The sequence below is a fragment of the Ranitomeya imitator genome, chromosome 2, assembly GCF_032444005.1.
Source record: "Ranitomeya imitator isolate aRanImi1 chromosome 2, aRanImi1.pri, whole genome shotgun sequence".
Lineage (NCBI taxonomy): Eukaryota > Metazoa > Chordata > Amphibia > Anura > Dendrobatidae > Ranitomeya > Ranitomeya imitator.
The window spans coordinates 366,312,451-366,336,757 of record NC_091283.1 but is presented as its reverse complement, the minus strand read 5'-3'; the positions used below and the strand labels follow the sequence as shown (position 1 = coordinate 366,336,757).

At 42.4% G+C, this 24,307-nt stretch overlaps 1 protein-coding gene and 1 non-coding gene across 2 annotated transcripts in view; both read left to right on the top strand.

Moving 5' to 3' along the window:
* Positions 1 to 19,437, top strand: part of LOC138663885 (oocyte zinc finger protein XlCOF22-like) — a 55,806-nt gene extending 36,369 nt beyond the window's left edge. The window contains exons 3-8 of the mRNA XM_069750254.1: positions 6,468 to 6,611; positions 6,741 to 6,920; positions 7,003 to 7,126; positions 7,210 to 7,307; positions 7,506 to 7,596; positions 16,528 to 19,437. Coding sequence (XP_069606355.1) covers positions 6,534 to 6,611; positions 6,741 to 6,920; positions 7,003 to 7,126; positions 7,210 to 7,307; positions 7,506 to 7,596; positions 16,528 to 17,570 — 1,614 coding nt within the window. The 5' untranslated portion in view covers positions 6,468 to 6,533 and the 3' untranslated portion in view covers positions 17,571 to 19,437. The remainder of the gene's footprint in view (positions 1 to 6,467; positions 6,612 to 6,740; positions 6,921 to 7,002; positions 7,127 to 7,209; positions 7,308 to 7,505; positions 7,597 to 16,527) is intronic.
* Positions 19,438 to 20,981: 1,544 nt separating this feature from the next.
* On the top strand, positions 20,982 to 21,063 carry TRNAL-UAG (transfer RNA leucine (anticodon UAG)). Its single transcript has one exon. It is a non-coding gene; the product is annotated as a tRNA-Leu (tRNA).
* Positions 21,064 to 24,307: the final 3,244 nt, after the last annotated feature.

Sequence of the window (24,307 nt, the reverse complement as noted above, 5' to 3'; positions counted from 1 at the left end):
AACTCTGCTGACCGCAATCCCTAATCCTATCAAACACACTAGAAATAGCCGTGGATTGCGCCTAACGCTCCCTATGCAACTCGGCACAGCCTAAGGAACTAGCTAGCCCTAGAAATAGAAAAATAAAGCCTACCTTGCCTCAGAGAAATTCCCCAAAGGAAAAGGCAGCCCCCCACATATAATGACTGTGAGTAAAGATGAAAATACAAACACAGAGATGAAATAGATTTAGCAAAGGGAGGCCCGACTTACTGAACAGACCGAGGATAGGAAAGGTTACTTTGCGGTCAGCACAAAAACCTACAAAAAGACCACGCAGAGGGCGCAAAAAGATCCTCCGCACCGACTCACGGTGCAGAGGCGCTCCCTCTGTGTCCCAGAGCTTCCAGCAAGCAAGACAACAATAAAAATAGCAAGCTGGACAGAAAAATAGCAAACCAAAGAAATACAAGCTGGAACTTAGCTTCTGCTGGGAAGACAGGTCACAAGAACGATCCAGGAGTGAACTAGACCAATACTGGAACATTGACAGGTGGCATGGAGCAAAGATCTAAGTGGAGTTAAATAGAGCAGCCAGCTAACGAATTAACCTCGTCACCTGAGGAAGGAAACTCCGAAACACCCACCAGAGGAAGTCCATGGACAGAACCAGCCGAAGTACCATTCATGACCACAGGAGGGAGCCCGACAACAGAATTCACAACAGGTTATATTATACTCACCCAGGGGCGTTACCCGCTGCTGGTCCGGTCCGGTACCTCCTATCTTCATCAGATGACGTCCTCTTCTTGTCATCAGGCACCGGCGCAGGCGTACTTTGTCTGCCCTGTTGAGGGCAGAGCAAAGTAAAGCAGTGCGCAGGCGCTGGGCCTCTCTGACCTTTCCCTCAACAGGGCAGACAAAGTATGCCTGCACCGGAGCCGCAGCCTGAAGACAAGAAAAGGATGTCATCTGATTAAGATAGGAGGCACCGGACCAGCAGCGGGAACGCCCCTGGGTGAGTATAATCTTACCTCTTTTTCTCATCTTTTAGGATACATCGGGGGCTTATCTACAGCATTACAGAATGCTGTAGATAAGCCCCTGATGCCGGTGGGCTTACCTCACCCACGATTTTGGGGGTGACAGATTCCCTTTATGTCCCAGGGAGATAGGAGGGGGCCTCCTTAAATGCAATAGTGATATGGTGTTTTTTTACATAAAATCGTGATGCAGTTATAACCCAACTGCGGCCCCTCGCCACCCTGCTCTCCTGACAGACGGTTTTCAAAATTTAGTCCCTGGCTGGTTCCATGGCCTGCTCCCATGGTCGGTACTCGCTCTCGCCATTTAGTCTGCCATTTTTGCAGGCTGTCTCGTTCTCCCCGCCCACCGTCCTCATCCCCCCCAACATGACTCGAAGCGCGGTAACTCATCTTGTGAGGGAACTCACCGCACCCTTTTTTTCCTAAGGCAGCAGAGCTCCCTCCTCCCCCTCCCAAATGTCTAGAGCTTGTGACTCAGAAACTTCAGGGTATGTGATGGATTTTTTGATGCCTTTTTTTCATGCAGATTTGTATGCGTTTTTGAAAGCTAAATAAAGATCTATTATTGAACAAAAAAAAAAAGAATTGTGATGTAATTTCTGGTCCAACCTTCTCTTTAACATTTGTCCAACACGCAGACCATTACACACACAGACTGATAGATAGATAGATATGGGATAGATACATAGATAGATATGGGGTAGATGGATTGATAGATAGATATGGGATAGATAGATCTATCTATAGATAGAAAAAAATCTGTGTTAGGCCAGGATCACACTTTATGAGAAACTCACATGAGTGTCGCACCTCAATACCCGGCACTGCCACCAGCACTCGGACCGGAGCGTTCAGATGCATAGAAATACATGCAGCCGCACACTCCGGTCCCGAGTGCTGGCGGCAGTGCCAGTTATTGAGGTTCGAGACTCGTGCGAGTTTCTGATAAGTGTGACCCCGGCCTTAAGCACAATATCTGTTTAATTTAAAAAATAAATGGAGGAAAAAAATTGCGTGGGCTCCCGCACAATTTTCAAGTCCAGAGAGGGAAAGTCAGCAACTGGGGGCCGATGTTTATAGCCTGGGAAGGGGGTAATACCCATGGATCTTCCCAGGCTATGAATATCAGCTCGCAGCTGTCTGCATAGCCTTTACTGGCTATTAAAATAGAGGGACCCCCCAAAAAATGACGTGGGGTCCCCAATAATTTTTAGCCAGAAAGGCTAGCAGACAGCTGCGGGCTGATATTCATAGCCTAGAGGGCGCCATGGATATTGCCCCCTCCCTCGGCTACAAATACCAGCACTCAGCCGCCACAGAAACGTTATTCCGGCACTTAGCCTCTCTCTTCCCACTGCCCTGTAGCGTTGGCATATGGGGTAATAAGGGGTTAATGTCACCTTTATATTGTAAGGTGACATCAAGCCTGGTTAGTAATGGAGAGGCGTCAATAAGACACCTATCCATTACTAATCCTATAGTAGTGAAATGGTTAATAAATACACACAGCCAGAAAAAAGTATTTTAATATTCTTAATTTCACCATACTTACAACCACCATCGATCACCTGCAAAAATAATAAACCAACCGTATACTCCCTGGTCCGACGCAGTCCAATTAATAACGAGTGTCCCACGACAATCTCCCCTATAGAACAGTGACATCGGGTGATGTCACTGCTCTACAGGGCCTCCAGTGACACACTGACAGGAGACAATGGCTCCTGCAGTGCATCACTGAAGAGGTTACTTTAGTTCATTCTCGCACTTTATGGCAATACTGCGTGAGAATTTTCTCACAGCGTTGCTGGCGAGAAAATGAACTTAAGTGACCTCTCTCCCTGCAGCGGCGGAGGGATATACATCGCGGAGGAGTACCCCCGCTGGGCCCCTGTAGAGCGCTGACATGCCAGATGTCACTGTTCTACATGGGAGATCGTCGTGGGACACTCGTTATTAACTGGACTATGGCGGAAATGTAAGTATAGGTTGGTTTATTATGTTATTTTTAGGAGAATCCTAGGCTTCGGGGACTAGCTGTTTGGTAAGTATGTACTGTATGTTTGATTTTTTTACTGAAAACATCCATTGTCTGATGGGACTACTTTCCCATCATCAGCAATGCTGTCACTGTGAGCATTCATTGCCGGATCGGAGCAGTAATCCCATCAGACAATGGCTGCTTACACTAACCCGCACACACACAGGGACTCACACACAAAGACTTGCACACAGATGCAGATTCACGCAGACACCAGCACACAACATACACGCCTATAGCTGCGCCCACACTCCGCCCACACACTCCCTTGTTATGATCCGGTGACCTTGGAGCCGCATGGAACTTTCTCTGAGTTGGTGGAACCTCTACTGACCACAAATCCTGAACTTAACACCGCAACTAGAAGTAGCCGTGGGGTGTGCCTAACAAATCCTAGACACCTCGACACAGCCGGAGGACTAAATACCCCTATAGATGGAAATAGGAAATCTACCTTGCCCCAGAGCAGAACCCCAAAGGATAGGCAGCCCCCCACAAATATTGACTGTGAGTAGTAGAGGAAAAGACACACGCAGGCAGAAAACAGGATTTAGCAAAAGAGGCCACTCTAGCTAAAATAGGAAAGGATAGGACAGAATACTAAGCGGTCAGTATTAAAACCCTTCCAAAAATATCCACAGCAGAAAATACAAAAAATTCCACCATCTAACTAAAGATGTGGAGCGTATATCTGCAACTCCAGAGAATCCAACAAGACTGAGAAAACACTGACACAATCTAAGCTGGACAAGAGAAAACAAATGAATAGCACAGAGTTATTAAGCACACAGCATGTGTGCCACAGAAACAAAAACCAGACACTTATCTTTGCTGAATTGGCAGCAAGGCAGGAGGAACCAGACAAAGATCCAAAACCTCCCAGAACCATGGACAACTGGCCAGGACTAATGAATCCTGCACACCTAAATATCCCAGTCAGAACTGCAATCAGCAGATACACCTGGCCAGGACTGCAACTCAGGGACAACTGCATTCCCACCTACAACTACTGGAGGGAACCCAAAAGCAGAATTCACAACACTCCCTCCTCCCGATCTGCAGTGTTTCAAAACCGCAGATCTTTTTTACATCTGCGGTTTTGCTGTGGATTTGACTGATTCAATGGAAGTCAATGGGTGCAGAAGCGCTGCAGATCCGCAAAAAGAACTGACATGCTGTGGAAAATAAAACACTGCGATTTCACACGTTTTTTCCCGCAGCATGTGCACAGTGTTTTTGTATTTCCCATTGATTAACATTGTGTGCACAATGCACTGTGGATTTGAGGCAATTCCGCGCTTCCACAAACGCTGCTGTATATACTGCTGGGGAGGAGCTAAAGTTTTTTAGTGTCAACCTCCTATTGGCAGCAGAAGAGGCATACACCAATGGTTTCCTGTGTCTCCCAATGAAGGCTTCGAGAAAGAGATTTTACGGTAGGTACCCAAAATCTTCATTTTAGGTACCACATCACATTTGAAGTGACTTTGAGGGGTTATGTGATAAAAAATACCCAAAAGTGATAAGGCTCTAAAAACTGCACCTCTCGAGGTGCTCAAAACCACATTCAAGAAGTTTATAAACCCTAAGGTGTTTCAGAGGAACTGAAGCAATGTGGAAGGGAAAAAATGAACATTTCATTTTTTTCACTAAAAATGTACTTACGATCCAAACTTTTATTTTCACAAGGGTAACAGGAGAAAATGGACACCAAAACTTGTTGTGCAATTTCTGCTGAATAAGCCGATACTTTATTTGTGGGGGAAATCTACTGTTTAGGTGCACGGCAGGGCTCAAAAGGGAAGGAGTACAATTTGACATTTTCAATGTAAGATTTGCAGGAATAATTAGCGGATGACATGTTGTGTTTGGAGAGTCCCTGATGTGCCTAAACAGTGGAAACCACTGTAACCCCATTTTAGAAACCACACCCCTCAAGGATTTTATCCAGGGGTATAGTGAGCATTTAGAATCCACTGGTGTGACACAAAATTTGATAACATTAGGTCGTCTTATTGAATGTGTCGTCATCAGTATTGAGCGTAAGTGTTCTCTACTCAAGCTTGCTTTGGGTGCTCGGGTATGCACCGAATTTTGCAATTGCTTGAGTGCCTGCCATGTGGGGATCCGCGATACTCTGTGCATACCCGAGCACCCAATGCAAACTTCAGTAGCGAGCACTTGCACTCAACATTAGCCATCATAGCGTCCCTTTTTTTCACTTTAAAAAAAAAAAATCAATTCTAACCCTAATACACCCTAAACCTAACCTGAAGCCCAACTTAAAGTATGGAAAAAATATACCGTATATATTTTTATAATTTTTTTTTTCAAAGTAAGAGGGTCACAAAGAGGGGATTTGATTTACTATTTTTTTTATTTTCATCACTCTGATAGGGCCTATCACAGTGATTAAAAAGAATCAATATGAAAAATGTCCTATTTTTTCCAGGAAAATGTCCGGCAGATCTCGGCTGGCGTACTGCACATGCATCCACAATTTTTCTTTTCCAGGAAAATGACGCCAGGCTGGGGGAAACATTTCCTGTTGTTGCCGGGTAATGGCCGGCAGATCTCGGCAGGCTTACTATGCATGTGCCCACCATTTTTTGGTTCCAGGAAGGTGACACCTGGCAGTGGGACTGATCAGGAGGAATTGGGGGTTGGCGAAGGTATCGGTGAGCAGCATTTCTCTCTCCTTTGACATGTATATCATGTCAAAAGAGAGAGAAATTATTGAAACAGCCAGCACACTTTTTTATTGTGATTAGACACCGGAAAATTTGGCCTTGATCATGTTCTTCGGGGGAGAGCTACAGCCTTATTCCCGATTGCCCGTTTAAAAGGGCAATAAGGGAATAAGTACCCTTATTGGCAGCCGTTTTAATGTGTATCGGTGGTAGCTAAGGGGTAATGGGACCCTAAACCTAACATTTATCCAACATGTCCCTCTGGGGCTATTTCCTACAAATTGAAAGGGCAAGTAGCATCCAGCATTAATTAAATATAGTCTTAGACTGATGGGAGGAATGCTCAGTCAGAAATGAAGGCAATACCAACGTTCAATAGTAAACTACAAAAACTACCCTGCACCTCTGCATAGGATAAAGCAAGTGTGAGTAAGGTGCCATAACTGCATAATACACAAACAAGAGAATACAGCAGCTTCTGTGAGCGCTGGTCACATAAGGTATGTACAGCCAGTCAGCAGCTGAAGCTGTGAACAAAATAGACAGCTTACAAGCTGACTGTCACCAATTCAACTAATGTTCCAGTATATACGAACTAACAATACAGCATCTGCATGTTATATCTCCTCATATGTTCCGGCATTATCTCCAGTAATTGAATTATTACACTGTATATTTATGATATTACATCGTCATCTTCTCCCCATTCAGGTCCCTACGATATCTCTCAGTGGAGATCTTCTATTTAAGAGAATTTTTCTGATTGACCCATCAAGGATGGATAGAGACAGAGACAAGATGGTGGAGAGGATATTACACCTCACCCTAGAGATCCTCTTCCGGCTTACTGGAGAGGTGAGAGATTCTGATGACATCACATTACATCATTCTTATCTATGGGAATAACAGAAGGACAGAACTGGTGAGATGAGGACTCTGGGAAAGTCTGTAGAGAGATTTATTAATGTGTCTCTCCATAACCAGGATTACACAGTAGTGAAGAAGACCTCTAGTGAGCGCTGTCAGGCCCCTGCATCTGAGGGATGGGGAAGACGCCTGAGCCCAATCACAGGGCCTCCACCTTGCCCCCTGAAAAATGAGGACATGAATGACCAGAAGATCCTAGAACTCACCTACAAGATGATTGAGCTGCTGACTGGAGAGGTGACACTGCTGGGAATGGTGGGACATTATTCTTTAATGTTTGAGTGGATCAAGGTGATGACAGTATCATTGTGTGTGTCAGGTTCCTATAAGGTGTCAGGATGTCGCTGTCTATTTCTCAATGGAGGAGTTGGAGTATTTAGAAGGACCCAAAAATCTGTACAAAGACGTCATTTTAGAGGTTCCCCAGCCCCTCACATCACCAGGTAATAGACAGGACTAAATACACACGGCGTATAATTATCTGTATGTAAAGAATGAATTCAGTCCCTGTATATGTTTTCTCCAGTTCTATCCAGTAAGAGGACAACACCAGAGAGATGTCCCCGTCCTCTTCTTCCACAGGACTGTAAACAAGAAAATCCCAATGTTCCTCAGGATCATCAGGTAGATGGAGAGAAGGTGTCATGAGATCTCCCCTATGATGTGTAGACGGCTGTGAAGATCTTGTGTTCAGTCTTGTTTTATCTACCAGAATTATATGTTTTATACTTGTGTAATGAGATTAGTGGAGATGGCAGGATTAGATCTGATCATAGATGTGACTTCTCGATCTGTCTGTGACTTTTGCAATATTTGTTTCAGGGTAAAGATATGACTGATATTAATACTACAGAGACATATGTGTGGGGTGATGAGCGGTGTAAGGAGGAGATTCCTACATATGACTACCTAGGTGAGTAGCAACCACTAAATGTAGAGAAGTCACAGATTCTTCTCAGTCACTGGCTGTGGCTATCTTACCTTCGGTGTAGTCCGGCCATATCACAGTCAACCAGTCGCCATTCTCCTGGTAAACCAAAACTGCCCCCATTACTTCGGGCATTGGAAGTTCTTCTGTTCGAGTCCCGATCATAGCTTACACCCAATAGAGTGCACCCTACTACCCGGAATTAGAAGATGCTGGCCCTTATCTTCATATATAATAAGCGTGGTGTGTTATCCAAATAGAAATTTAATACCGTATATAGCGTCTGGATAAAAATTAACCTTTATTTGGTATAATCTAAAAAGCCAGTATGGCACGTAAATCAAAAGAAAAAAAGGGGGGCATAAAGGACAAATGGAAACCTTATGTGCTCAGTGCCCTATTACCTACACAGAATGGGGAAACTAGACAAAATCTAACAACAGGTAACAGATACTAAACAGCACTGACTATGTGCCAAATCCTTGCCAATCCTCCTATAGTTACCCTATGATCACAGAAGCAATTATCTCCCTAGGATCACAAAAAATGGGCTAACAATGGTATGCCAAGGTGTAAGTATAAAGGCCCCTTCACATTTAGCGACGCTGCAGCGATACCGACAACGATCCGAATCGCTGCAGCGTCGCTGTTTGGTCGCTGGAGAGCTGTCACACAGACCGCCCTCCAGCGACCAACGATGCCGGTAACCAGGGTAAACATCGGGTAACTAAGCGCAGGGCCGCGCTTAGTAACCCGATGTTTACCCTGGTTACCATGCTAAAAGTAAAAAAAAACAAACAGTACATACTTACCTACCGCTGTCTGTCCTCCAGCGCTGCGCTCTGCTTCTCTGCTCTCCTCCTGTACTGGCTGTGAGCCGGAAAGCACAGCGGTGACGTCACCGCTCTGCTTTCCGGCTCACAGCCAGTACAGGAGGAGTGCAGAGCACAGCGCTGGAGGACAGACAGCGGTAGGTAAGTATCTAGTGTTTGTTTTTTTTTACTTTTAGCATGGTAACCAGGGTAAACATCGGGTTACTAAGCGCGGCCCTGCGCTTAGTTACCCGATGTTTACCCTGGTTACCAGTGAAGACATCGCTGGATCGGTGTCACACACGCCGATCCAGCGATGTCTCCAGGGAGTCCAGCGACGAAATAAAGTTCTGGACTTTATTCAGCTACCAACGATCTCCCAGCAGGGGCCTGATTGTTGGTCGCTGTCACACAGAACGATTTCATTAACGATATCGTTGCTACGTCACAAATGGCAACGATATCGTTAACAATATCGTTATGTGTGAAGGTACCTTAAGACTACGGATGTACCCCAAATAGATCTTTACAACCTTGTATATTTGTACCAGGAGTGATGTATTCTTTGCTGCCTTTCTCACAATATTGGAAAGAAAGGTGGCTATATTATATGTACAAAGTGTTATCCAAATCACATCAAATCTAAACACATGGTACTTATGGATACTGGATATAGGATTAGCGTCAGTGCAATATAGAAATCTATACTAAAACATTCCTAGATGCCACAAAAACGTCATTATAAATCCCCAACATATTTAACCGGGATACCTATAACTCATTTTGCTATATATGAGTGTTCCCTGCTGGGTTCAGTTGTGGCTGACTACAGGGTTAATGATGGTGAATTATTGGGTCCGGAACGCTGCGATGCATGCAACTCAGTAAATAGGGAAACCATATATTTGGGTGGATCTCACCGCTTGTTTGGTTCTGCCATCGCCAGCCGTTCTCCTCTCACCATTCACCTCATACCCGACCCTGGTGTAGGAATGTGAAGCTGTAAAGCGGCGTCTCCCTTGGGCACCATCATTAACCCTGTAGTCAGCCACAACTGAACCCAGCAGGGAACACTCATATATAGCAAAATGAGTTATAGGTATCCCGGTTAAATATGTTGGGGATTTATAATGACGTTTTTGTGGCATCTAGGAATGTTTTAGTATAGATTTCTATATTGCACTGACGCTAATCCTATATCCAGTATCCATAAGTACCATGTGTTTAGATTTGATGTGATTTGGATAACACTTTGTACATATAATATAGCCACCTTTCTTGTTTCCAATATTGTGAGAAAGGCAGCAAAGAATACATCACTCCTGGTACAAATATACAAGGTTGTAAAGATCTATTTGGGGTACATCCGTAGTCTTATACTTACACCTTGGCATACCATTGTTAGCCCATTTTTTGTGATCCTAGGGAGATAATTGCTTCTGTGATCATAGGGTAACTATAGGAGGATTGGCAGGGATTTGGCACATAGTCAGTGCTGTTTAGTATCTGTTACCTGTTGTTAGTTTTTGTCTAGTTTCCCCATTCTGTGTAGGTAATAGGGCACTGAGCACATAAGGTTTCCATTTGTCCTTTATGTCCCCCTTTTTTTCTTTTGATTTACGTGCCATACTGGCTTTTTAGATTATACCAAATAAAGGTAAATTTTTATCCAGACGCTATATATGGCCCTTATCTTCCCAGATTTCTAAACTGCAAATCCAAATGACTGCATAAGTAGAATGTGCTGACAACATAGAAAATCATGTGAAGAAAAATAGAGAAACCGTGTTCGTCAATAATAGCTAAATCTTCAGTATATCCCAATACCAAAGGATTGGGGTCTACTTGTACTAAGAGACTCCACAAAAGTGGTAATCAATGTATTTTACGGAAACAGAAATAAATAAATACACTAATATATAAATTAATCATATACCATAATTTTGAAAAGCACTCGCATACAGTATTACATAAATCATTTGTGTGTAAACGTGATCAGATTAAATACAAGTACTGTGGTTCCATCTTGTAGTTATGTGCAAAAATGCAAAACTTAAGGTAGATATAGTAAGAACTGCTGTCCCAAGAATATACACTGCTCAAAAAAATAAAGGGAACACTTAAACAGCAGAATATTACTCCAAGTAAATCAAACTTCTGTGAAATCAAACTGTCCACTTAGGAAGCAACACTGTTTGACAATCAATTTCACATGCTGTTGTGCAAATGGTATAGACAACAGATGGAAATTATTGGCAATTATCAAGACACACTCAATAAAGGAGTGGTTCTGCAGGTGGGGACCACAGGCCACATCTCAGTACCAATGCTTTCTGGCTGATGTTTTGGTCACTTTTGAATGTTGGTTGTGCTTTCACACTTGTGGTAGACGGACTCTACAACCCACACAAGTGGCTCAGGTGGTGCAGCTCATCCAGGATGGCACATCAATGCAAGCTGTGGCAAGAAGGTTTCCTGTGTCTGTCAGCATAGTGTACAGAGGCTGAAGGCATTAACAGGAGACAGGCCAGTATACCAAGAGATGTGGAGGGGGCCGTAGGAGGGCAACAACTCAGCAGCAGGACAGCTACCTCAGCCTTTGTGCAAGGATTAACAGGAGGAGCACTGCCAGAGTCCTGCAAAATGACTTCCAGCAGGCCACAAATGTGCATGTGTCTGCACAAACGGTTAGAAACCGACTTCATGAGGATGGTCTGAGTGCCTGACGTCCACAGATGGGGGTTGTGCTCACAGCCCAACACCGTGCAGGACGCTTGGCGTTTGCCACATAACACCAGGATTGGCAAATTCGCCACTGGCGCCCTGTGCTTTTCACAGATGAAAGCAGGTTCACACTGAGCACATGTGACAGGTGTGACAGAGTCTGGAGACGCCGTGGAGAGCGATCTGCTGCCTGCAACATCCTTCAGCATGACCGGTTTGGCAGTGGGTCAGTAATAGTGTGGGGTGGTATTTCTTTGGAGGGCCGCACAGCCCTCCATGTACTTGCCAGATTTAGCCTGTCTGCCATTAGGTACCGAGATGAGATCCTCAGACCCCATGTGAGAAAATATGCTGGTGCGGTTGGCCCTGGGTTCCTCCTAATGCAGGACAATGCCAGACCTCATGTGGCTGGAGTGTGTCAGCAGTCCCTCAAGATGAAGGTATTGAAGCTATGGACTGGCCCGCCTGTTCCCCAGACCTGAATCCAATTGAACACATCTGGGACATTATGTTTCGCATCATCCACCAACGTCACGTTGCACCACAGACTGTCCAGGAGTTGACGGATGCTTTAGTCCAGGTCTGGGAGGAGATCCCTTGGGAGACCATCCGCCGCCTCATCGGGAGCATGCCCAGGCGTTGTAGGGAGATCATACAGGCACATGGGGGCCACACACACTGCTGAGCATCATTTCCTTGTCTTGAGGCATTTCCACTGAAGTTGGATCAGCCTGTAACTTCATTTTCCACTTTGATTTTGAGCATCATCCCAACTCCAGAACTCCGTGGGATATTAGTTGTGATTTACGTTGATCATTTTTAGGTTTTATTGTTTTCAGCATATTCGACTATGTAATGAATAGATTTACAACTGGAATATTTCATTCAGTGATATCTAGGATGTGGGATTTTAGTGTTCCCTTTATGTTTTTGAGCAGTATATATATAGGAATAACATTAGCGTGTCACATTTGCTGATTTGTGGAAAAATATACATAACATTATAAAGTTAATAAGTATAAATTATGGCTCAAGGGCCTGAAGAAATTAGAGAAAGTCAGCAAATGTAGCACACCAGTTAACGAGAAATATGGGGACACAGAGCAAGTGACCAAAAAAATCACAAAGTCATATTTCAAGGAAAAGACAATCATGCAAGGACAAGTGTATGCTAGTGCTATGCCATAACATTAAAAAATTAGAACATCCTGCACAAAACTCACAAAAAGTACATACCGTAGATTGGGGTAACATATTTACCACTGTCCCTCTTACGCTTGTTTCGCTGCATCAGCTTCCTCAGAGAGGCTATGAATAAGTATTCCAAAGAGGTTTTTATATAGGTTTCTAATAAACCACAAGACCTGGATTAATTGAGAACATATGGTGAATGGGAGTTACTTTTCAGAGGGGATTATCCCAGGTATTGGCTACAGAGTAAGTAACTCAATTGCTTAGCATGTTGCCTTATTGATAGCTGTTATTTATAATAGCTCCCTCTTTTACATGCCCCCTTTGCCCGGTATTGAGTGTAATGCCTAGTAAGACACGCCCTCGATGCGTGACTGGTGTCCAGCTCCACAGGAAAGGGAATGTGCCAATAGAATATGTCAGTGGGAGTTTACACCCCACATGGGTAAGTGCTTGGCCACGCTCCCGAATGGCATCTAGGAAGCAGTGTCACACGCCATTCTGAGTAACTCCACCCCCAAACATCCTAAAATTGAAGGGTAGTGTCCAGAACGACGCTGGATAGACGAGTTGCCATGGACATCAGGCGAGACAACACATTGTGAGCGTTCAGCACATAGGATGAAACAGGTAGTCCAGGATGGACATATCGCTGCTAATCTAAAGCACATTCACTATTGAAACATTGCTTATCTGGTAAATTGGCCACATTAGATTGCACAGGTAAGTATTAGACAAACAGAACACATGTGAATGTGACATGTAAACCACCCAAGTGAGAAAAATCAAAAGTGCAAGTGGCTCTTAACGTGCCAACGAGTTAAATATTGAACATTATATAAATTTAAAAAAATGTTAATAAAAATATTAAGTTCATCAGAGAAAGTATACAGTGTATGTAGATGGTGTATAAGTGTTATATAGAAGTTAAATCATTCCAAATATATAAATATATATATATATTGTGAGGGGTTGACTCGCTCCGCTGCTTCACAAAGGTAGACACAGGAACAGTCCAAGTAGAAATTCACCTGCTGGTTTATTTTAGACAGCATAAACCTTCATAGGGTTCATGAAAACAAACAAAGCCTTTCTGGCAAAAAGGTAAAACAAAGCAACAAGGTCCTTTCTCTGCAGGTTTCAACCTGAAGATGCCACACACTGTCCTCTGCTCCTTGGAGCTACATGGGAGTGCTTCCTCTCCCAAGACACCACCCAGACCGAACACATGTACTGGTCACATGATCATGACCTTACTGCATTTCCTCATACACCTGCAGGTCCTGCAGGGAAAAGGGGTACAGTGAGCACCCTCCCACCCGCAATGCGGGTGCCCACATAAAACCAGCCCATTAAATACTGTATAATTCGTTTAATGACAGAAAAACCCACAATGGTCACAGAAATAATGTGAATCTAACAAAAGTAATAATAAATAAAAAATCTATGAAAATGAACAAATGAAACTCAGACATTGCTTTTCAACCATGCTTCCGCAGAATTTTTAGGGTGTCTAGAATGTGTGCACTGTACAATGAAATCCCCAAACTATCAAGGGATTCTAGAGAGAAATGTGCTGCCCAGTGTCAGAGAGCTTGGTCTCAGTCGCAGGTCATTGGTCTTGCAACAGAATAATGACCCAAAACACACAGGTAAAAACACCCAAGAATGGCTAAGAGGAAAACATTGGACTATTTTGAAATGGCCTTATATGAGCCCTGACCTAAATCCTATTCAGCATCATTGGAAAGAGCTGAAACATGCCGTCTGGAAAAGGCAACCTTCAAACACAAGACAACTGGAGCAGTTTTCTCTTGAGGAGTGGGCCAAAATAACTGTCGAGAGGTGCAGAAGTCTCATTGACAGTTACCGGAATTGTTTGGTTGCAGTGATTGCCACAATAGGTTGTACAACAAAATATTAAGTTAGGCTATGTGCACATGTTCAGGATTTTTAGCGTTTTTTAGCAGTTTTTTTGGTCATTTTCCGCAGAAAAAAGGCTAAAAAAAAATCTTACATAAGCATCCCATCATTTTTAATGCATTCCGCATTTTTTGTGCACATGCTGGGTTTTTTCGCAGCGGAATCGCATTCTGGAAAAAAACGCAGCATGTTCATTCTTTGTGCGGAATCGCGTGGATTCCGCACACATAGGAATGCATTGATCCGCTTACTTTCCGCATGTAGCTATGCCCACCATGCGGGAAGTAAGCGGATCATGCTCGGTTGGTACCCAGGGTGGAGGAGGGGAGACTCACCAGGCCCTGGGCACCATTTACCTGTAAAAAAATAGAATTAAAATAAAAAATCGTGATATTCTCACCTTCCCGCAGCCTTCCCGCTCCTCGGGATTCTCCCGTTCTCAGTAATGCCTTGCGGCAATGACCTGTGATAACGTAGAGGTCTCGCGTGATGGTACGTCATCGGGGGTCAATGCCGCGAGGCATTACTGGGAACGGGAGCATCGCGAGGAGCGGGAAGGCTGTGGTGGCCGCCGGAAGGTGAGAATATCACGATTTTTTATTTTTTTTATTATTTTTAACATTAGATCTTTTACTATTGATGCTGCATATACAGCATCAATAGTAAAAAGTTGGTCACACTATGTTTGACAAGTGTGAACAACCTGTCAATCTAATTACGCTTGCAAAACGCTAGTGTTTAGAGGGAAAACGCATGCCAATTCCACATGCGTTTTACCCGCGGCAGGGAGTTGCGGAATTGCCATTAAGCAATGCGTTCTACGTGTTTTGGTCCTGGTGTGTCCTGAGCCTGAACGCTGTCCCCTGGTCCTGGAGAGGCCAGTCCTCATCCCAAAGTGTTCTGGTCCCAGTGAGGCCAGTGCCTGAACATTATTCCCCGGTCCATGTGCAGCCAATCCCTAATCCAGTATCCTAGACCGGTGTGTTTGAACATAGCCCTAGCCCTAATCCGTGTCAGCGAACCTCACCACTGGCGTCTGCAGTACTGGGATCTCACCAGGAGTGGTACCTGGCGGCTACCTACAGCCCAGTCTGTCTCCACCATCAGGAGCTGCAGTTAATACCTTGGCAGGCTCGGCCCTGTGGCACAGTGGGTCCAAAAATCCACATGCACCACCGTTGGGGATAACAGGAACTAATTCTGCCTTTACAGATTTCATTTCACAATAATCCATGAAAGGATATGTTCCCACAAAACGAAAAGCCGAGGTGAAGACTGAATAGAACGTCTTTTCTGGAAATAAGGAAAGAAATCTGAATTCTCTAATCCTACTTGTATTACAAATCCCTCTATTAATATCTGTAACCTCTTTTTTTTTTTATGCAAAGTTTGGCACTTTAAGAAATAAGGGAGACTAGTATTATCCCACAGTGGGCCGGGCAGCCCACCTACATGAGCTTTCATAAATTCCTTACAAAATGGTGTTAGAAAAAAAAATGACAGTAATTAATATATAAAGATCCATTATTTTACCTTCAAGAGACTAAAATATATTTTTTCTATTAAGAATTCTACAAATGTCCAAAATGTAATAACTTGTACAGGAGCCATCTAAGTTTGAGGCCAGAAAATAAAAAAAAATTCCATTATCAGAATAGCAAATGAAGCTAACCCCATAAGGACAAGAGTATTTCTCTTTTTTTCACTTTTGTTTATTCCTTGTCTTCTTCCAAGAGCCATAACTGTTTTTTTTTCTGTCAACATTGACTACTTAGTGCTTGTTTTTTGTAGGACAAGTTGTAGTTTTGAATGAAACCATTCTGTTTACCAAAGAATATAATGAAAACGTGAATAAAATACTAATTGGGATGAAATTGTGAAAAAAAAAATGAAGTTTTGTTATTTTTTGTTTTGGTTTTTTTTTCTATTTAAGTGATGGAAAAAAAAAGTCTGAATATTGCAAAAAATGTTTTTTAATTTTGTGTTCACATTTTCCAAGACCCATTTACTGATCAAGTAAGTTTGTATTAGTATCATTTTGGCCTACATAATATTTTTTGCTGGTGTATTATTCCAGGATCTTACAGGCAGAACGAACAAACTGAGACGAACATCATGCTCTACTTGTTCATGCACAGAGGTCAAATGTTTGATCGTCAACTGTTTTTGTGTATATAACTTGCAATTTTTATGTATATTTTAGAAATGTTATATAAATATATTTTTTAAAGATATTTTATTTTAAAATACTTTTTATTCTTGGCAGATGACTGTACCAGGAGATCAAAGGGACAAGTGACATCTGCAATTTCTAAATCAGATGACCATGCGATCACACAAGCTATAACTGAAGTGAATGCCATTACTACAGATATTCCATCACCCCTTCACATCAAAGATTTATTATCAGATCCTTTTCAACTGGTCCTGCCTTCTGATTCATCACAAACTATTAAGAAAAATAAAAGTCATAAAAGAGGCATTAAAAATCAGACTGCTTTTACACCAAAGAATCTATTGTCAACTGCAGAAAATAGAAAATATTTTTCCCTCAAAAAGTCTTTTGTTACTTATAAAAAAAATCATATAAAGGAGAGAAGATTTTCTTGTGCAGAATGTGGGAAATGTTTTAACCACAAATCTGAGTTTGTTAGACATGAAAGAGTTCACACAGGGGAGAAACCTTTTTCATATTCAGAATGTGGGAAATGTTTTACAGATGCATCAACTTTTGGTAAACATCAGGGAACTCACACAGGCGAGAAACATTTTTCTTGTGCAGAATGTGGGAAATGTTTTCAACAGAAATCAGGTTTGGCTGTCCATCAGAGAACTCACACAGGGGAGAAACCTTTTTCATGTGCAGAATGTGGGAATTGTTTTGCAGATAAATCAAATTGTATCAAACATCAGCGAACTCACACAGGGGAGAAACCTTTTTCATGTGTGGAATGTGGGAAATGTTTTACAAGGAAATCACGTCTTGTTACACACCAGAGAGCTCACACTGGAGAGAAACCTTTTTTATGTTCAGAATGTGGGAAATGTTTTAATCAGAAATCAAGTTTAGTTACCCATCAGAGAACTCACACGGGGGAGAAACCTTTTTCATGCTCAGAATGTGGGAAATATTTTGCAGATAAATCAAGTCTTCTTAGACATCGGATACTACACATAGGGAAGAAGTCATATTCATGTTTAGAATGTGGGAAATGGTTTGCAGAGAAATCACATCTTGTGAGACATGTGAGAACTCACACAGGGGAGAAACCAGATTTATACAAACATACAATCAGTATCGACAAATAAGTGAATGACAAAGGAAAAGTAACTTAGTACTTACATTACAATTAAAGTGTATGCAGTTCCTAATAGACATCTCTTATCTAAAAAGCAATATAAAGTTAGCATTAAATATTTCATATTGTTATATACAGGTCCTTCTCAAAAAATTAGCATATAGTGTTAAATTTCATTATTTACCATAATGTAATGATTACAATTAAACTTTCATATATTATAGATTCATTATCCACCAACTGAAATTTGTCACGTCTTTTATTGTTTTAATACTGATGATTTTGGCATACAACTCCTGATAACCCAAAAAACCTGTCTCAATAAATTAGCATATCAAGAAAAGGTTCTCTAAACGACCTATTACCCTAATCTTCTGAATCAACTAATTAACTCTAAACACATGCAAAAGATACCTGAGGCTTTTATAAACTCCCTGCCTGGTTCATTACTCAAAACCCCCATCATGGGTAAGACTAGCGACCTGACAGATGTCAAGAAGGCCATCATTGACACCCTCAAGCAAGAGGGTAAGACCCAGAAAGAAATTTCTCAACAAATAGGCTGTTCCCAGAGTGCTGTATCAAGGCACCTCAATGGTAAGTCTGTTGGAAGGAAACAATGTGGCAGAAAACGCTGTACAACGAGAAGAGGACACCGGACCCTGAGGAAGATTGTGGAGAAGGACCGATTCCAGACCTTGGGGAACCTGAGGAAGCAGTGGACTGAGTCTGGTGTGGAAACATCCAGAGCCACCGTGCACAGGCGTGTGCAGGAAATGGGCTACAGGTGCCGAAATGGGCTACAGAGAAGCAGCACTGGACTGTTGCTAAGTGGTCCCAAGTACTTTTTTCTGACGAAAGCAAATTTTGCATGTCATTCGGAAATCAAGGTGCCAGAGTCTGGAGGAAGACTGGGGAGAAGGAAATGCCAAAATGCCTGAAGTCCAGTGTCAAGTACCCACAGTCAGTGATGGTGTGGGGTGCCATGTCAGCTGCTGGTGTTGGTCCACTGTGTTTCATCAAGGGCAGGGTCAATGCAGCTAGCTATCAGGAGATTTTGGAGCACTTCATGCTTCCATCGGCTGAAATGCTTTATGGAGATGAAGATTTCATTTTTCAGCACGACCTGGCACCTGCTCACAGTGCCAAAACCACTGGTAAATGGTTTACTGACCATGGTATTACTGTGCTCAATTGGCCTGCCAACTCTCCTGACCTGAACCCCATAGAGAATCTGTGGGATATTGTGAAGAGAAAGTTGAGAGACGCAAGACCCAACACTCTGGATGAGCTTAAGGCCGCTATTGAAGCATCCTGGGCCTCCATAACATCTCAGCAGTGTCACAGGCTGATTGCCTCCATGCCACGCCGCATTGAAGCAGTCATTTCTGCCAAAGGATTCCCGACCAAGTATTGAGTGCATAACTGAACATTATTATTTGATGGTTTTTTTGTTTGTTATTAAAAAACACTTTTATTTGATTGGATGGGTGAAATATGCTAATTTATTGAGACAGGTTTTTTGGGTTATCAGGAGTTGTATGCCAAAATCATCAATATTAAAACAATAAAAGACGTGACAAATTTCAGTTGGTGGATAATGAATCTATAATATATGAAAGTTTCATTGTAATCATTACATTATGGTAAATAATGAAATTTAACACTATATGCTAATTTTTTGAGAAGGACCTGTATTTATATATTCACTATATGGACAAGAGTGTTGAAAAAAACAAAACAACATTTCTTTCACTTTTTTCCTAACACCCTCTCTGCCATTCATTACATTTTATTTAAATCCACAATCTACGTGTCTGAACAAATGTCTTTCGTTTGTGTATATTACAGTAATAAACATGTTCCTGTTGCAATTATTTACATCTATGATCCATTTTTTTCTAAAAAACATCTGATGGGATACATTTTTTTAAAGTATAGTAGGTTTTCACCATCATTAGGAACTGATTCCCTTTTCTATACCCTAATACTCATACAGTTGTGTGACAAAGTGTTTGCCCCCTTCCTAATCTTTTGCATGTTGGGAGGTGTGGTACCGGATCGCGGCTCTGAATCTCCCCGATTCGGGGAACCGGCTGCTTTTCTTAACAAGCGGCTTCATCAAACCGGGGAGAACGTGCCGAATCCCACCCCTGGGTACATCTTATAAACCACAAAATATGGAACCTTTCGCACTCAAGACATGGCACTTCATATTGATGGTTATGTTGGAATTTTAATTCTTTAAATTCACAGCTGACATATATGTAAACAAAATTATATCCAATGTTTTGACCCAAAGAGCCTTTTTCAAGGATTTCTATATATTAAAAAAAACAAGAAAAACACAGAAACAGCTAAAAATTCATGTGAAAAAATGTAATGTATAACACTCATAACGGCATCATAGAATGCTAGAGTTGGAAGGGACCTCCTGGGTCATCTGGTCCAACCCCCTGCTCAAAGCAGGATTCACAAAATCATCCCAGACACATGTCTGTCCAGCCTCTGTCTGAAGATTTCCATTCCCAAATCTTGTAGCCGTTCCTCATAGGTCATGGTTTGCAGACCGATCACCATTCTGGTCGCTCTTCTCCGAACTTGCTCCAGTTTGTTGATTTCTGTTTAAAATGTGGTGCCCAAAACTGGACACAGTATTCCAGATGAGGACTGACCAAAGAGGAGTAGAGGGCAATAAAGACTTTGCGTAATCTAGACTGTACGCTTCTGTTAATACATCCCAGAATTGCATTTGCCTTTTTTTGCTGCTGCATCACTCTGTTGACTCATGTTCAGTTTGTGATCTTTTAGTAGACCAAAGTCTTTTTCACATGTGCTGTTGCTTAGCTTTATTTCTCCCATTCTGTATTTGCTTTTTTAATTTTTATTGCCCAGATGTAGTACTTTGCTTTTTTCCCTGTTAAAAATCATTCTGTTAGTTGCTGCCCACTGCTTCAGTTTATTTATATTATTTTGAATCCTCTCTCTTCTCTAGTGATAGCTATGATAGATAATACAATGCAAAAAATCATAAAGTACATGTAATCAGGTGTATTCTGGAATCAAGAATGAACACAGGTGTGAATTATCCTAAATAGGGTATATAAGAGAAAAAAAGGAGGGAAAAAAGGAAAAACGCAGGCAATACAATATATCATGCCAGTGTTTATTTAGGTGAGAAGATAGGTTCTTCCCAGAGCCATAACGTTTTTATTTTTCCATCAATATGGCCATGTGAGGGTTTGTTTTTTGCAGGACTGGTTGTACTTTGCAACAACCCCATTGGTTTTACCATATTCTATACTGAAAAACAGGAGAAAATTTTCAAGTGCGGTGAAATGGCAAAAAAAAAAAGTGCAATTCCACAACAGTTTTTTTTCCCCATGTTCACCAAATACTAAAACTGACCTGCCACTAAAAAGGTAGCATGGCCGAGTGGTCTAAGGTGCTGGATTTAGGCTCCAGTCTCCTTGGAGGCATGGGTTCAAATCCCACTGCTGCCAATGTATTGAGGCTTTGAAAATTTTTTCAGCTTATATTTATAATTTTGGAGGTGAGAGGTAGTCTGAAGAAAAATACCATAAAATGGTAAAAATAATAAAAAATAAAAAAAAACTGACCTGCCACTATGATTCTCCAAGTCATTATGAGTTCATAGACTTCTTTATCTAAATGGTGAAAAAAATCCAAAGTTTCTTAAAAAAAAATTGCGTCATTGTCCAAGACCCTTAGTGTCTCCATTTTTCGTGATCTTGGGCCGGGTGAGGGCTTATTTTTTGCCCGCCTAGCTGACGTTTTTAATGATACCATTTTGGTGCAGATACGTTCTTTTGATTGTCAGTTATTGCATTTTAATGCAATGTTGCGGCGATTAAAAAAACTAATTCTACCATATTTACTTTTTTTCTTGTTACGCTGTTTAGCGACCAGGTTAATTCTATTTTTTATATTGATAAATCGGGCAATTACTGAATGTGGCGAAACCAAATATGTGTACAGTACAGACCAAAAGTTTTGGACACACCTTCTCATTTAAAGATTTTTCTGTATTTTCATGACTATGAAAATTGTACATTCACACTGAAGGCATCAAAGCTATGAATTAACACATGTGGAATTATATACTTAACAAAAAAGTGTGAAACAACTGAAATTATGTCTTATATTCTAGGTTCTTCAAAGTAGCCACCTTTTGCTTTGATGACTGCTTTGCACACTCTTGGCAATCTCTTGATGAGCTTCAAGAGGTTGTCACACTGTATGTGACCTCATAAATGCTACAGGCTGTTGATGCTGGGTGTGCAGATCCAGTAACCAGGGTACGCTAACTATATATGTGGTATCTGTGTAAAGGCTCCATCCCTGTGCAGTATACTTATCATGGATACAGAGCTGTGGTACATGTTATCACTCCTCACTCTGCTATATACGGATCATGCTGTGTATAAAGATCCCGGGTCTCCAGGTTATTTTCCTCGCTGCACATATAATCTATACGTGACTTCTAGCTCAGTGCTTTATCTCTGTAGCTATGGCAGCCTTTAGTCCTCTTATGTTGCATGCTGTCCTGCCTGATATCTCCATCCTGTTTCTGTATATTGGAGCCTTACTATATATATTTTATCAGATGTCGAATAGTTATTTGGGGAGTAATTCAGCACATGGCGGGCGGTGAGTGGGGCACTAAAAACTCAGCACATGGCGGGCAGTGAGTGGGCACTAATAGCACATGGCGGGCAGTGAGTGGGCACTAATAACTCATCACATGGAGGGCAGTGAGTGGGCACTAATAGCTCAGCACATGGCGGGCAGTGAGTGGGCAATAATAACTCCGCACATGGACAATGAGTGGGCACTAATAACTCAGCACATGGCGGACAGTGAGTGGGCACTAATAACTCAGCACATGGCGGGCAGTGAGTGGGCACTAATAACTCATCACATGGAGGGCAGTGAGTGGGCACTAATAGCTCAGCACATGGCAGGCAGTGAGTGGGCACTAAACTCATCACATGGAGGGCAGTGAGTGGGCAATAATAATTCCGCACATGGCGGGCAGTGAGTGGGCACTAATAACTCATGGCGGGCAGTGAGTGGGCATTAATAACTCAGCACATGGCGGGCAGTGAGTGGGCACTAATAACTCATCACATGGAGGGCAGTGAGTGGGCACTAATAATTCCGCACATGGCGGGCAGTGAGTGGGCACTAATAACTCATGGCGGGCAGTGAGTGGGCATTAACCCCTCTGTGACCTTAGACGCACTATCCCGTCGAGGTGCCCTGGGCTTATCTGACCCTGGACGGGATAGTACGTCATAGCCGATCGGCCGCGCTCACGGGGGGAGCGCGGCCGATCGCGGCCGGGTGTCAGCTGCTTATCGCAGCTGACATCCGGCACTATGTGCCAGGAGCGGTCACGGACCGCCCCCGGCACATTAACCCCTGGCACACCGCGATCAAAGATGATCGCGATGTGCCGGCGGTGCAGGGAAGCACCGCGCAGGGAGGGGGCTCCCTGCGGGCTTCCCTGAGACCCCCGGAGCAACGCGATGTGATCGCGTTGCTGCGAGGGTCTCACCTCCCTCCCTGCTCCCTCCAGCCCCGGATCCAAGATGGCCGCGGATCCGGGTCCTGCAGGGAGGGAGGTGGCTTCACAGAGCCTGCTCAGAGCAGGCACTGTGAAGCCTGCAGCGCTGCATGTCAGATCAGTGATCTGACAGAGTGCTGTGCAAACTGTCAGATCACTGATCTGTGATGTCCCCCCCTGGGACAAAGTAAAAAAGTTAAAAAAAAATTTTCCAAATGTGTAAAAAATAAATAAAAAAAAATATTCCAAAATAATGAAAAAAAAAAAATATTATTCCCATAAATACATTTCTTCATCTAAATAAAAAAAAAAAACAATAAAAGTACACATATTTAGTATCGCCGCGTCCGTAACGACCCGACCTATAAAACTGTCCCACTAGTTAACCCCTTCAGTAAACACCGTAAGAAAAAAAAAAAAACGAGGCAAAAAACAACGCTTTATTATCATACCGCCGAACAAAAAGTGGAATAACACGCGATCAAAAGGACAGATATAAATAACCATGGTACCGCTGAAAGCGTCATCTTGTCCCGCAAAAAACGAGCTGCCACACAGCATCATCAGCGAAAAAATAAAAAAGTTATAGTCCTGAGAATAAAGCGATGCAAAAATAATTATTTTTTCTGTAAAATAGTTTTTATCGTATAAAAGCGCCAAACCATAAAAAAATGATATAAATGAGGTGTCGCTGTAATCGTACTGACCCGAAGAATAAAATTGATTTATCAATTTTACCAAACGCGGAACGGTATAAACGCCTCCCCCAATAGAAATTCATGAATAGCTGGTTTTTGGTCATTCTTCCTCACAAAAATCGGAATAAAAAGCGATCAAAAAATGTCACGTGCCCGAAAATGTTTTCAATAAAAACGTCAACTCGTCCCGCAAAAAACAAGACCTCACATGACTCTGTGGACCAAAATATGGAAAACTTATAGCTCTCAAAATGTGGTATTGCAAAAAATATTTTTTGCAATAAAAAGGGTCTTTCAGTGTGTGACGGCTGCCAATCATAAAAATCCGCTAAAAAACCCGCTATAAAAGTAAATCAAACCCCCCTTCATCACCCCCTTAGTTAGGGAAAAATAAAAAAAATGTATTTATTTCCATTTTCCCATTAGGGCTAGGGTTAGGGCTAGGGTTAGGGCTAGGGT